Raw genomic sequence first — 15474 nt, 5'->3', positions numbered from 1 at the left:
CCTTTAAATGTGAATTACCAGACTACTATGACATTGTCCTGGTTGATCATTTTCTGTTTATTACAGTGCAGTGAATTCTGCATAACCTCCATTATTTTCACGGCCAAGCTTTCATTCTGCTGTGTGTCCAGTGATCTCACCATATCACGCTGGCTCTTGTTCCCTTCTAAACAAGGTGGCTTACGGTCAGTTAAAGGTTAACGATAGTGGTGATATGAAAAAATGCATCTGATCTATTCCTCCAATAGTACTTTTCTTCAAATCTGAATCTGAACTGATTTCAGAGTGAAGAAGGCTTACAGTGTGGCCATCGAGTCGTTGGTATTGTCCGCAGTTCTCACCAGCTCACGAAAGGTCCAGCTTCACACGCTGTCAGGAAAAGACTTTGTCTTGAATCCCAAGACTGGAGCTCTGCAGGTATCAGAATTGAGTTTTGGACAATATTTTGCATTAGTATTTCTAAGCTTAGTGAATCGTAAACAGAGGGGTATGGAGCAGTAAAATTAATGATTTACACATCTGTGGTGTATTCGCTTAAAAAGACTGACACCATATACAAGAATAGTGCTACGACTAAGGATTTAAACACATTTCTTAAAGGGGTTGTCTGTTCGGAGCAAATTATCACCTACCCATAGGCCCTCCAGTTACACTTTTAACCCCAGTATAATGATGCATTAGTTTACACGCTGAACCACTACTCCAGCACTCCTACACAGGATGAATGGAGTGGCGGCCATTTTATTAGGGACACTTTTGTCCCCGTTCTGGCAGCCAGTCTGCATTCCAGTAGTGGGACCCCTACCAATATTACTGGACAAAACCTTTTAAGATGTATTTATATAAAAATGGACAGCCCCTTTTAATATAGATATAACATCGGAAATGTACTTATTTATCAATAATATTTTTTCCTTTGGCAGGATGTGGCTGTTGCTAAAGATTCCCTACCAGATACATCTGTCTACCCTCCCCAAGAAAAGCTACATCCCGGTAGCCTTATCACTGCATCTCATCCACAATTTGGTAAGGGCCAGATTTGTTTTACATTAATTCTATCAATGGGTTGTCCGGGACATGTGTAACATTTGCAAGATATAGGAAATGTTATCTGTGTGTATTGTACTCACTGCTAAGATTCTGCTGTTTCCATACTCTCAGCGCTCATCACCTGACCGCACGTATGTGAGCTCTTCTCTAAATGGTATCAATAGGGAGAAGTGGAAGAGAAAGCTGTCCCTTGCACGTTTTATATATGCCATGGACAACTCCATTTAAAGGAACCAATCACCAGGATTTTCGTATATAACCTAAAGCCAGTGCTATAGTGCCAATATCAGGCTGATTCTCCACATATCTGTAGTGATCAGCTCAGATGTTTAGGTTTTGAAATTCAAGAAAGTAAAGTTTATGGAATCATCAGCTTCTTGAGTGACAGCAGCTGAGGATCAGATAATATCTGGGGGGATATTCATAGTTATCCCCTCCTCCTGTTAGAATTAGCATAAGTATTATACAATCCATTCACTTTTTCACTTGCAGGACCTGTGTGAGGTCATACCCATGTGACCAGAAGGGGCGGGGCCTCAGACAAAAGATAAATGTTGCTTCGTGGTATCATCTTTGTTTGCTGAGGCCTCCGCCCCTTCTGGTCACATGGGTATGACCTCACACAGGTCCTGCAAGTGAAAAAGTGAATCGATTGTATAATACTTAAGGTAATTCTAACACAGGGAAAGATAACTATAAATACCCTCCCCGTATATCTGATCCTCAGCTGCTGTCACTCAAGAAGCTGCTGATTTTATAAACTTTACTTTCTTGGCTTTCAAAACCTATGCATCCAAGCTAACTACTAAAGGTATGTATAGAATCAGCCTGATAGTGCCAGAACAGCAATGGCTTTAGGTTATATATGAAAATCCGGGTGATTGGTTCTCTTTAAGTATATTACAGAAGTGTATGTATTTTTCACATAATCCATTACATTTATTTGATATACAGTTTACTATACAGTCTTCAGAATTTTAGAGGATAATTTAGGTCTACTAATTTATCTGTTTTGGTAGGTAGTTGCATGCTGCAAGAAATATCGTACATTCCGGTGCAAATGACGACTGGGCGTATAAGACGACCCCAAAACTTTTCCAGTTAAAATATAGAGTTTGGGATATACCATATATAATAGACTATAAGCTGACCTGAGTAATGTGCCCATTGTTTAGTAATGTGTCCATCCTTGTCCCCCCCCCCCCTTGTAGTAATGTGCCCATTGTTTAGTAATGCCTCCTTCTTGTCCCCTATTATGCCGTTGTTTACACTCAAACTTTTATTATTCTCACCTCTCCTCCGTTCCCATGGGGACCTCAGCTGCTTCTTTTAGACCGCAAGGCACATAGTCCCCTCCGTGATAGCATCCGATGCACGGGGCTGGTGTCGGCCATCATGGCTTTACTGCACTTGAATGCTTTGCGGTGCCATATAGCATTCAATGGCAGTACAGCGCTCGCAGCAGCAACCCAGTGTATGGCATGCAATCATGGAGGAGTGCTTCTTGCAGTTCGCAGGCCCATAGACCCCTCCATGATCGCGTCCTGTACACGGGGCCGCCGCTCCTTTCAGCACTTTACTGCACTGCTAAGCATTCAAATGCAGTAAAGCCATGACTGCAGTGGCGGCCCAGTGTACAGGGCGCTATCGCGGAGGGGTCTATGGGCCTGCAGTCTGCCAGAAGAAGCTGAAGGCACCGTGGGAACGGAGAAGAGGTAAGAATAATGTTTGTGTGTAAGAAAGGGACCGGTAGGAGGACATTACTAAACAATGGGCTCATGCAGCACCGTGCACCGCCGTATAAGACAACCCCCGACTTTTGAAAAGATTTTCAGGTGTTAAAAAGTTGTCTTATACGCCAAAAAATACTGTAATGCGGGAGCATTTTTTTTTCTTTTCTTTTTCTCCTGGAAATATGGGTAAATTCACTAGTGAACATTACAATTTCTGTTAGCAATATGATACATCCCTGATCTTAGGGCTGTTGGTAAAAATTGTGAAAAGTGTGTAGTTATTGTCAATTTTTTTGTTAAATTTTTGTAGGTGTTTGTGATTCTGTTGGGACGTTGTGGATTAAAAGCCCAGAAACCTCAAATTGGGGTGCAGCTGACATGTGGGAGCAAAAACAGGTAAACGTCCCCATAAATCCTAGTGATGGATATTCATCATTACTTTAATATTGGCAGAGTAAGCACTGTAACTGTAAAAAATACTGTGTGTATATTACATATCGCTCTATGAAGAGTGTCTACAGGAGAATCTGGCGAGTTCCAGGTCGCTTAGTACCCACACAATTTTAGATTGCTAATCCTTCATCATATATCTACATTTTGGAAGAGTTGTTATAAATAATTGGTATTATTTATATGTCTCCTATTGTTGTTTCATTCTTGTCTAGAAAATGATCCACAAAAGTAATTTGGTAATTCTGCAGAAGCTTGGCCCCCGAGAGCGCTGTTTTCTTAGTTGGCCCGGTTTTGTTTTTTTGGGGAGCTCTCTTAGATATGAGAAGGAATTTTCCAGAGCTATATAATCTCTATATAGTGATCTTACATGTGAACATTCTCTATATTGTAGTTTTTTTTTTTTATAAATTTCAAGTCTCGACAGAAAAACGGACTTAATCCACAGGCTGACTGAAATAGCAGAAAAACACTAGTTTGTGACCTTTTTCTTTGCTTTTTTTTTACCATTCTATATAGTGGAAAACGGGGAAAAAAAATTAAAACGTGAGGTGAAGCTGTGGAAAAAATAAAAATTCCACTTTTTTGGTGGGGGAGGAGCAGAATTGTGAGCAAACATAACTTGACTTCTCACTTAGCTGTGGGAAAAAAAAAAACCTTCTCTTTGGCTGACTGAGCAGAACACACATTTATTTCCCTCTTGCTAATTAGTAAAGCTGTTACGCTCAGTTTGAGAACTTTACAGGACAAATGGAGCAGGACTGAATCAATCAATGGAGCACACTTTTTTTTTTTTCTCCTTCACCCACAGCTGAGTGAGCAGATCTGCTCTGTTTGTTCACAATGCTGCTCCTCTGACAGGTGAGACACGTCATGAGCAGTGATTCTTCAGGCAGCAACCAGTCCTGACATGCGACTGTGATGGGTTGCAGCTTGATATATGTGATGGTGGTCATTTTGATCACATTTTCGGAGTACCTCTTTAAATCCATCAAGGTACAAACACTGCATAATAGAGATTGGGTCTTGTTTTCATACTTTATCCACACCTTTGTCCCAATAGGTCATCAATATATTGGTTATCATTATACCTTTCTTTATCGTTCCTATGGGAGACCCAGACCATGGGTGTATAGCTGCTGCCCCCGGAGGACACACAAAGTTACTACACTCAAAACGTGTAGCTCCTCCCTCCTAGCATATACACCCCCTGCTAGCCAGTCCTAGCCAGTTTCATTCTTTGTGTCAGGAGGATCACACACACACATGCATCCTGTTTTGATTTTTCATTTTTTCTAAAGATTTGGAAGAAAAGCGGGTCCACTGGACTCCCGGCATGTCCCTTCTCACCCCCCTGGCGGCGGTGCTGTTAAGGTTGACTTCAGGGCAGGAGCCCTTCATGCCGCGCTCCTTCACCATCCCTTAGGGGCTCTGGCTTGAAGTTAGAGCCAACACGGTTCTCACTGCCTTGCAGGAGACCGGCCTCCATCCGCAGCCCTTTTGCAGGACCCTGCTGGACGGAGCACTGAACCCCCACCCCACCAGGGACTGGGCCCTGCGTCTCAAAGCTAAGTATAGAGACGTTATTCAGAGGGTCCTTCTGCAATGTGGGGCACTTTTATTGGGGGGGGACAGTGATTTACTTTGATAATGCTGCTTTTTACTGTGTTTCCGGCCGGTTCCACGGTTTTTACTGAGGACCGCGCCGATGATGCCTGATTGTCGGCCGCATGCATAACTCTAGGCCCCGGCTTCAGCCGCGGCCTAGTTTCGTTTCGTTCCCCTGCATGTCAGTCATGCAGGGGGACACTGCAGCGCCGCCCGCCGGCCGCTCTGCACAGGGGAGGACACTCCTTTTTGAGGAGATGATTCCCTCCCCTGTACATCTCCTTAGCCCTCCGATTCCCGCTCCTGGGTTAACCCCCGCCCCCCCCTCACTCTGGCGCCATTTTCTCAGCGTCTTAGTACACTGGTCGGCGCTGGCTGCTCTGCAGTGCAGAGGGAGTGAATATCTGGCTGGGGGTCCAGGCTTGGTATCCGGAGGGCACTCATAATAGCGGCCTGATAAGTCACAACCTCTGGTTGTGCACTTTTATACACTCTCAGGGCATTCTGAAGGAGTTAATTCTTTATTATAGAACCTCCTCCTCAGCAGCATGTCTCACACTAGGAGCAAAGCTCCAAGGCTGTACACTACATGTTCTGCATGTAAACTCATATTGCCTGAACCGGCACAGACCCACACTGTAATGGTTCTTATGTGGTGGTGCCTCAGCCTGGAGTCTCCCCAGGCTGAACCCCTGTCTTGGGTATTCTAGACAGAGCCCCCACCTCTGCAGCATGTCTCACAGAGCGAGGCTGCAGGCTGTTTTTATTATCCACTGCAGGTAGTCTCGTACGACTGTACCGAGCTCATAACCATCTGTGGCCCCTCAGCTTGGAGGCTCATTAATGGTCCCTCCAGCTGCTCCGGTTTCGGTGGCTGACCCCTGAGGGAATCCTATTTCCAGGGGTCGGCTGTCCCGGCATCTGCTGAGCATGCAGCCCCCTTCTCAGGGCGTTTTCTGCTTCAGCTCGCTCAGCAAAGCTCACAAGGGACTCTCCTTCTGGGCTCAGACCCCGTCCTCCTGACAGGGAGACGCAGGGTCCCCTGTCCTCCCCGTCCCGCAGCTCCGATTACGAGCTGACTCACTGGACGAGGGGGATGTCTCTACCAGGGGCTCGGACGCTACTTTATGTACAATGATCCGTCCGTAGGTGACGCAGATGCGAATGATCGGATTGCGTCCATTATACTTGTACTGGACCTCCATCCGCCTGTATCACGGGAGTATTCCCCGCTGGCAGAAAGGCATCAGTATACCTTTAACAGGACGAGGAGTGTGTTCCTTAACCACTCCAGTTTTCAGCCCGCTGCGTCCAAGCCCACAGCCTGTCCTGCAGACCCCACAGCGGGGTTCTGCTGCCTGTCTCCCCCTCCCATCAGAGGGGTCAAGGAGTGTACTCATTCGCCAAGGGTGGCCACTCCGGTGTCTAGACTTTCAGCCCGGATAGTTGTATCAGTGGCTGACGGCACCTCTATAAGGATCCCACAGTACATTAATTTTGTACTGGACCTCAATCTGCCGGAGTTACCTTATCTAGGTGAACACAACGTGTGTTCCTTAACCACTCCAGTTTTCAGGCCCCTGTGACCAGCCCAGGTTCCGCTCTGACAGTCGCTTCCCATGAAGCGTGATTCTGAGGACTGTGTTTCCCCTGTCCACCAATGGTGGTCAAGAAGTGGGCTCATTCACCTCAGGTGGCTCAGCCCGGACCGTTATGTCAGTGGCTGATGGCTCCTCACTTAAGGTTTTGCTGTCCGCCCGGTTGTCCTTTTGGCCAAGTCGGTATGGGGGCGGCAGGAGCTTCGTTCTCCTCAGCTTTACAGCAGTGCGGTTTTTTTATACCTTCTCTGCTTCTCTGGAGGAGATGCATTCCCTCACAGGGACTCTATGCCCAAAACGGTTGCCTGAACTTCCAGACTTCAGTCTTTTCATCCTCTGCCAGGTCTGCCATGCTGGACACCGCACGGCGGTGGTCTTGGCTACTTTCCTCGCTATCCGCAGGCTCCTGTGGCTTCGGAGGGACCAGTTTCCTCGGAACCAACTGGATGAAATTAAGGAAGCTCTTGGCGGGGAGTGTTCTTCCTTGCCACAAACCTAAACCAGGGAACCTGTCCAGGGCAGGAATCAGTTGAGGTTTCGGTGGTTTCCGTTCCTCCATCTGATCGTCCTCTAGCTCGGCCTAGGTTCATAGAACCAAATGGCTCGAAGCTGCGTCTTCAGAAGACCGCAGGAGATGCTGCCACTGAGTCAGCTTCCTCCGAGCTATCTAGCCACGCCAACAACCTCCTTGGTCGGTGGCAGGCTCTCTCCACTTGGCGACGTAGGGTTCTAACACGTCTCCGTTCAGTGGGGGCGGGATTATATCCCCCATGGCTACAGGATGGAATTCTGTCCACCCGCCAAACAGATTTTTTCTGTCAACTCCTCCCGGCTCCAAGGCCGCCGCCTTCTCACAGGCCGTGGCATTTCTTGCAGGCCAATGGAGTAATTGTACCGGTTCCCGACTGGGAACGGTTCTGAGATTTTTGCTTAAATCTATTCCTAGTCCCCGAAGAGGGCGGTGCCTTCCGACCTGGATCTTTAGCTTTTCAAGCATAGTCAGGTGTGGCGTTTTCACATGGAGTCTCGGTTTTGTTCCGTGTGTTTTTCACCGGATCAATCAAGAACCCAAGGAGATTCCCTAGCAGCCATCGGCATCAGAGATGCCTATCTGCAGGAGTCAATCGCAGTTTCACACCAGCGTTGACTACGTTTTGACAATCGGAGTGGTCCAATTCGTGGCTCTTCCCTTGGGGTTAGCCACGGCCCCTCGAGTATTCTCATTGGGGCAGCTGTGATTAGGGTCCTGCACCCCTAGGGATTGGCAGTGATCTTTTGCCCTGGACGGCCTTCTTGTTGGGGCTTCATCCAGTGCTGACTCTTAGTAGAGTGCTTCGCTCACTCTCGCCACTCTAACCTATTCGGGTGGCTTGTCTTTCTGTCCAAGTCCACTCTGACTTCGAACCAGAGGTTCTCAGGGACGCAATTCGAGACTCTGTCGGCACTTCTGAAGCTGCTCTTAGTCGATCAGTAGTCCCTCCGCTGGCGGTCGACGTCGTTCTATCAGACACCTTATACAGGCGCTGGTCAGACGGTGGCGTCAATGGAAGCCTATCCGCCTTGGGAGCAGTATATCTCCACCGTGGAGCGCAGGGCGCTTGGACTCTGTCCGAATCAGCCCTCTGGATCAATGTGCTGGAAATCGGCTGTATTTCTAGCTCTCTAAGCCTTCACCATTTGTTGGCGGCTAGGCACATTAGAGTCCAGTCGGACAACGTGACAGCGTTTTCCTACATCAGCTTCCGGGGCGGGACACTCAGCCGCCTGGCAATCTTGGCGGCTCAACATTCTTCAGTGGACAAGGGACTCCTAGTCCACCGTATCTGCAGCCCACATCCTAGAGGTGAAAACTGCGAGGCAGACTATTTCAGCTGTCCAACCGTGGTCCACAATCCTCAGGTTTTGCGGTAGACACACTGGTTCATGTTTGATCCCAGCTTCGTCTCTTTACGTATTTCACCCTCTACCTCTTGTCCAGAGTCCTGCGCAAGATCAGTAAAGGGGGCCGTCGGGTCATTCTCATACTCCAGACTGACCCAGGCAGGCTTGGTACTCTGACCTGCTCCTTCTGTCCGTTGGGTTGCCATGGCGTCTTCCGGACCGTTCAGACCTTTTCTCAAAGGGTCCGTTTTTTCCGTCAGAATTTTGGATTCTCAGATTGACGGCGTAGCTCTTGAGTCCTGGATCTTGGCGACTTCTGATATCCTTCCTGAAGTCCTCTCCGCTATGACTCGAGCTCCAAAGTGTCCTTTGACCTTTTTTGGCCTTGCCGACCCTCCTGTCCCTTCCACAGTCCGGTCTACAGCTAGGACTATCCCTCATTAAGGGACAGGTCTCGGCTCTGTCAGTATGTGCCAGCGGCGTATCGTCCGGCTGGCTCCGGTGCGCTCCTTTAAGGGCGCATCTCACATCATTCCGCCTTTCCGGCGGCCTATGGAGCCCTGGGACCTTAATCCGGTCCTCCCGGTTCCCGGAAACCCCCCTTTGCGCCTCTTGGGGAGGTTTCTTTGTTTCATCTTTCACAGAAAGTAGTCTTTCTAGTGGCTATAATTTCCCGCCAGAGAGTTCTGGCTGCACTCTCTCGGAGTCACCCCCTTTTTTGGTCTTTTGCATCAAGACAAGGTGGTCTTCATCCGACTCCGGATTTTTTTCCCTAAGGCGGTTACTGCTTCCACCTTATCCGGGGCAATTTTCCGGCCTTCCTTTTGTCTGGCTCCTGTTCATCGCTTGAGGAAGCGTTGCATATCCTGGATCTGGTGCGGGCGCTCCGGATCTATGTGTCTCGCACCGCCGTTATTAGGCGGTGCACCTCTCTCTAGTGCTGACTGCTAGTCAGCGTAGCGGTCTCTCGGCATCTAAGCCGACCCTGGTTCGTTGGCTTAGGTCGGCCATTTCCGAGACCTACAAGTGTACTCAAGTGCCTTCCCCGCCGGGGATCAGAGCACATTTGATCAGACCTGTCGGCGCCTTTTTGGGCTTTCAGGCACCAGGTTACGGCTCAGTAGGTCTGTCAGACTGCAGCTCAAATTAGTCTGCATACTTTTTCGAAGCACTACCCAAGGCATGTTCATGCTTTGGCAGACGCGGGCTTGGGCAGACGCATTTGTCCGGCGTCTGTCGCCCATTTGTGAAGTTAGGTTTGCCTGCTTCTCAGTTGTCTGTTTATTCCCACCCATGGACTGCTTTTGAACGTCCCATGGTCTGGGTCTCCCATAGGAACGATAAAGAAAAAGAGAATTTTGTTACTTACCGTAAATTCTTTTTCTTATAGTTCCGTCATGGGAGACCCAGCACCCTCCCTATTGCCTGTTGGCAGGTTTCTTGTTCCGTGTGTCTTCACCGGCTGTTATTGTTGTAGACAGAGGTTCTGGTTCTTCCGGATTTTACTCTGTCTCTTCTTGTGGGTGGATGTCCTCCTTCAGTTTTTGCACTAAACTGGCTAGGACTGGCTAGCAGGGGGTGTATATGCTAGGAGGGAGGAGCTACACGTTTTGAGTGTAGTAACTTTGTGTGTCCTCCGGGGGCAGTAGCTATACACCCATGGTCTGGGTCTCCCATGACGGAACTATAAGAAAAAGAATTTACGGTAAGTAACAAAATTCTCTTTTTTTGTATTGTTGCGACAGCCGCAATAATGGGCTGTGTACATGTGATTTCATTGATTTATTATTATTATTATAGTGCCCTCAATTCCATGGCGCTTTACATGTGAAAGGAGTATACATAATAGGGAAAGTACAATTTATGATCACTTTTTAAATAACTGTGTCTTAGCTCCATTTCATGAACTACAACTAAGGTGTAAAGAAGCTCCTATATGGGGAAACAAAAACCTCCTTTCTAGAATAATGAATACTGACACTTAAAGGGATTGACCACTTTCTCTTGCAGCTTTCCTCACAAATTAGCCAGCATTTCTGCCCTTAAAATGGCTCCTGACTATACCAGTCCATCAGCCTCCTTCAATAGAAAGGCAGCTTTACCATGTGAGGTGTTTTTCAATTGAGCTAGGCTGATGGACTGGTCTGGTCACATGCTTCTTTACCAGAAGCCATTTTATGGATCCGAAGTGGTAATCAATTTGGTAAGAAAGCTACATTTAAGCGAGAAAGTGAGCAACCCTCCAATCTGCACTAAAAAGAGACTATACATTTGTCATATATCGTACCCTCCATGTATCTCCTCCCAAGGCTTTTTGCATCCAAGATTGCCACTGCAGCAGTGTACAGAGCAATGGTAAATCTAGGCCACACCTCCACAAAAAAGGCTGGGGAGAAGTGGTTCAGATAATGACAAATAAGCTGCCTATGCCAAGATGGCTGGAACTCCAGTATCAGGTGAGGCAAATGTAGGGCACCAGATTGACTATAAAATTGTCATGTATAGTATGCTTTTTCAATACTAATGTTAAAGTGGTGGAGGGCTGCATTAATACTATTGATTGTAAATAGAGTTGAGTGAGTGGCTAACTATTCATACTCGCTATACTCATAACGAGTACTGTCTAATACTCGCATATTCCATCCGAAGAGTGTGCAATGCAAGTCAATGGGTAATACAATGTAACGAGTAACCCGAATGCCGTACTATTTGTGAGTAGCGAAAAGTGCGGAATTCGGGTTACTTGTTATACTGGCTTGCATTGCACACACAATTCGGAACGAATATGCGAGTATTAGACAGTACTTGTTATGAGTATAGCGAGTACGAATAGTTACTCGCTCAACTCTAATTGTAAATCATTCAGGTTAGCAGTGTAGTAGATCAGGATAAATTGTACTACATAATTTATATCCAGTGTAGATTACTGGATGATGCTTCTACTATGAGGATTAGGTTATATATCCAATAGTGATGAGCAAGCATTACGATGCCTGGGTGTTCGGTACTCAAAACAAGCGGCTTGGATGACATGAGTACCGAGCATAATGGAAATTAATGGGAAACGCAAGCATTTATCCAGAAGATCTGGAAAAATGCTTGAGTTTTCCATTGACTTCCATTATATTCGGTACCTGAGTTGAGCCTGTCTGGCCTGCTTGTGACCAGTACAGAGCATGGTAGTGCTTGCTCATCACTGATATCCATCAAAATGTGTATGGCCATGTTTCCCTATACTGACGTCAGACTATTTTACAACAGAGTTGTGTGATGTCCAATTTTTTCCAACTTGTGCTTCCTTATTTCCAGATTCATGCAGCTTCTGTTACTTGCCTCAGTGTGATGGATAACCTTGTTATCACGGCATCCTCTGACCACAGCGTGAAGGTCTGGAAACGCAACCCCTTTACACAGGTGGGTGGATGTTACTAAGGGTGAAATTCCTGTTTTGTTGTCCTCTTGATAACTCTAATGTATACTATCTTTCTAGGTTGGAGTTTTCCACTGTGATGGAGCCGTTACTTGCCTGTCACCATATCCTCTTACAGGAAGCGATGCCTCGTCCGTGGTGTGTCAGATAACCTGTGGTGATCAGTATGGGAAACTCTATGTGCTGACCTGCCTTACAGCTTAATGCCATTATCAGCTCCTCACACACATACATGTGGCTGTAGACTCTTACATTTAAATGTCTTTAGCTGAGGTGATGTAGTTTAATCATACGTAGATTAACCCTATGTTTGCACATGTCATTTGAAGAAAATCTGTTGAATTAAAGCAATGAAACCTCAAAAATGTGTTGGTTAACTGTGCTTAGCGCAGCAGAACTCGTGAGCGAGACATGGTTGTATTGTGGGCAGGATGTGGCTAATGTCAGGAATTTGTGTCTGCGAGCTTCTAGATGTTTGTGTTTTCTGGCCTAAGGCTGTGAAAAGCCAAGGGATCAGTGCAAGGACAAACACAGAGCAATGAAGAAAGAGACCCAGCATGTATGTCTATAAGCAGTGAAACATTTTACGGAGATGTGGAATTAATTTCCAGAACTCCGTAGACATTTGCTTGTTTGATGTGCAACGAGCACACAGAATCAAAGAACTGCAGTCATTGAGATCAAACTTCCCACATCCCAACCCACTCTTCATATGAACACTAGAGGCGTCCAGAGATGAAAATGTACTTCTTACTTCTACTAAGAAAATTGAGAAAATGCTGCCGGAGCGTCATGTACTTCATACATTTAAATAGAATCTGTCACTAGGTGTTTGCTACCGCCCATTTGAGAGCAGCATGAGGTAGGGACAGAGATCCTGATTTAAGCGGAGTTACTTAGTGGGCTGCTTGCTACAGTTTTAATGCTGAGCTCTGTATAACCATAGTAAGTGGCAAATTTGTATACACAGAAAGCTGTCAATCAGTGATGGGGGCAGGACTCAATGTGATAGTGATTTTATCAAAAATATAGCAAGCAGCCCAACATTGGACACATTTGCCAGAATCAGGGTCTCTGTCTACGTTATGCTGCTCTCAAATTAGGTGGCAAAACCTGGTGAAAGATTCCTTTCTTTGTCGCTCCATTGGGAGACCCAGACAATTGGGGTGTATAGCTTCTGCCTCCGGAGGCCACACAAAGTATTACACTTTAAAAAGTGTAACCCCTCCCCTCTGCCTATACACCCCCCGTGCATCACGGGCTCCTCAGTTTTTATGCTTTGTGTTGAAGGAGGCACACATTCACGCAAGCTCCACATTTTAGTCAGCAGCAGCTGCTGATTGTATCGGATGGAAGAAAAGAGGGCCCCCACAGGGCCCCCGGCATGCTCCCTTCTCACCCCACTAAGTCGGCGGTGCTGTTAAGGTTGAGGTACCCATTGCGGGTACAAAGGCTGGAGCCACATGCCGTTTTCCTTCCCCATCCCTTAGAGGCTCTGGGAGAAGTGGGATCCTAACCGGTCATCCAGGCACTGGGACCGGGCTCCCTCCGCAGCCCCTGTGGGATTCTGACGGACAGGAGACTGAGTATCATCAGGGACAGGCCCTGCATCATAAAGGTACTCTGTGTCCCCTTGGGGACGGTGCATGGAGCACTTAGTCTCAGACGCTGCAGCGGCTGCTGTTATTGTGTGACGACCGGGACTACCGCGCCTGCTTGCCGGCCACAGTATTAAATTTAGTCCCCGGCTTTTGTGGCCTAGTGCATTAAACTCCCGCCCCCGGGCCTGCCAGTCAGGGGTAAGGGCGGGACGGTCGGCCTGACGCCGACTGTGAGGGCTGGAGCATACTTTAGTGTCCTCCTCCCCCCTCACTCTTCACTCTGGGGCACCAGATTCCCGCACTTTATTGAACACGCCCACGGCTCCCTCCTCCCCTTAGAACGCCGGCAGCCATGTTTTAAACACATTCTGCCGGTGGAGGACTTCTGGCTGCAGCTCTGGGAGACCCAAGGCAGGGAATCTGGTGGACACACACCGCTCTGGGCGGTCGGTAAGCCACACCGGTCACACGGTGCTGGTCCCCCTAGGGTGCCGAACTGTATATATATATATATATATATATATTATATTTGTATACATTTTCTAGGTTCGGCCGCAGTGTTTAGCCCTTGGCTATATACCCTCAGTGATTACTCTCCTAGGAGAGAACAGCATGTCGGTCACAAGGAGCAAGGGTACCAAGACACAGGGTTATTTTCCAACCTGTACCTCTTGTGCGGCTATGCTACCTGCAGGTTCCACCTACCCTCACTGTGAGCAATGCTCGGCCCCTGTTGCACTCGCTCAGCCGGAGCCTCGGGCACTGGTGGGACCCTCGGCTCAGGCAGAACCGCCGGCCTTCCCTGTCCAGGCGGCAGGGACAGAGTTTGCAGTTTTAGCTGAGAAACTCTCTGAGTCACTTTCACAATCCATGGCTCAGTCTATGGACAAATGGTCTGCTAAGATACTAGAAGCCTTGCAGTCCAGACCGGCCCTTACACAGGCCCCATGCACTGCGGGGTCATCGCCCCCAGGCCCCTCTCTGTCTGCGCCGCAGCATGCTCCTGGGGTGGCCCCTAGGTATCACGTGGAGGACTCCGGCACGGACCGCAGTCCCAGACCGGCTAAGCGGGCTCGCTGGGAATCTTCCCCGACTTCATCACGCTGTTCGGGGTCTCACCTTGAGGACTCTCTGGAGGATGAGGCAGAGGTCGCAGCCCAGGGCTCTGACCCTGACGTTGCTCTCAATCTTGATACACCTGAAGGGGACGCCATAGTAAATGACCTTATAGCGTCAATCAACCAGGTGCTAGATCTATCTCCCCCGCCTCTACCTGTGGAGGAGTCGGCTTCACAGCAGGAGAAACACCAGTTTAGGTTTCCCAAACGTACACGGAGTGCATTTTTTGATCACTCTAACTTCAGAGATGATGTCCAGAAGCACAGAGCTTTTCCGGACAAGCGCTTTACTAAGCGGCTTATTGACACACGTTACCCCTTCCCCTCTGACGTAGTCAAGGGTTGGGCTCAATGTCCCAAAGTGGATCCTCCAGTCTCTAGATTGGCGGCTAGATCTGTAGTAGCAGTGGCTGACGCTTCATCGCTCAAGGATGCCACTGACAGGCAGATAGAGCTCCTAATGAAATCCATCTTTAAAGCCACAGGCGCGTCTTTCGCCCCGGCCTTTGCAGCAGTGTGGGCACTCCAAGCTATCTCAGCTTGTCTGTCTGAGATTAATGCGGTCACACGTACCTCTGCTTCGCAAGTAGCGTCTTTGGCTTCTCAGGCGTCGGCTTTTTCGTCCTACGCCATGAACGCCGTCCTGGACTCTGCTAGCCGTACAGCGGTAGCATCCGCCAATTCGGTGGCAGTCCGCAGGGCCATGTGGCTACGCGAATAGAAGGCAGACTCTGCTTCCAAAAGGTTCTTGACCGGTTTGCCTTTTTCTGGCGACCGATTGTTTGGCGAGCAATTGGATGAAATTATTAAGCAATCTAAGGGAAAGGACTCGTCCTTACCCCAATCCAAGCCAAAAATACCTCAGCAACGGAAAATTCAGGCGAGGTTTCGGTCCTTTCGGCCCTCAGCCAGATCCCAATCATCCTCGTCCATCAGGCCACAGAGGAGCCAGAGGAACTCTTCTGCATGGCGGTCTAAGTCACGTCCTCCAAAGACCGCCGGAGG

At 48.1% G+C, this 15474-nt stretch overlaps 1 protein-coding gene across 1 annotated transcript in view; it reads left to right on the top strand.

The window, feature by feature from the left end:
• TEP1 (telomerase associated protein 1) overlaps positions 1–12115 on the top strand; it is a 119149-nt gene extending 107034 nt beyond the window's left edge. The window contains exons 49-54 of the mRNA XM_075319906.1: positions 67–185; positions 285–417; positions 924–1026; positions 3094–3179; positions 11630–11734; positions 11811–12115. Of these exons, the coding sequence (XP_075176021.1) occupies positions 67–185; positions 285–417; positions 924–1026; positions 3094–3179; positions 11630–11734; positions 11811–11954 (690 nt within the window). The 3' untranslated portion in view covers positions 11955–12115. The remainder of the gene's footprint in view (positions 1–66; positions 186–284; positions 418–923; positions 1027–3093; positions 3180–11629; positions 11735–11810) is intronic.
• The last annotated feature ends 3359 nt before the right edge of the window (positions 12116–15474 follow it).

This window comes from Anomaloglossus baeobatrachus, chromosome 1 (assembly GCF_048569485.1).
Source record: "Anomaloglossus baeobatrachus isolate aAnoBae1 chromosome 1, aAnoBae1.hap1, whole genome shotgun sequence".
NCBI classification, from domain to species: domain Eukaryota; kingdom Metazoa; phylum Chordata; class Amphibia; order Anura; family Aromobatidae; genus Anomaloglossus; species Anomaloglossus baeobatrachus.
This window is presented reverse-complemented; position numbering and strand designations above follow the sequence as displayed.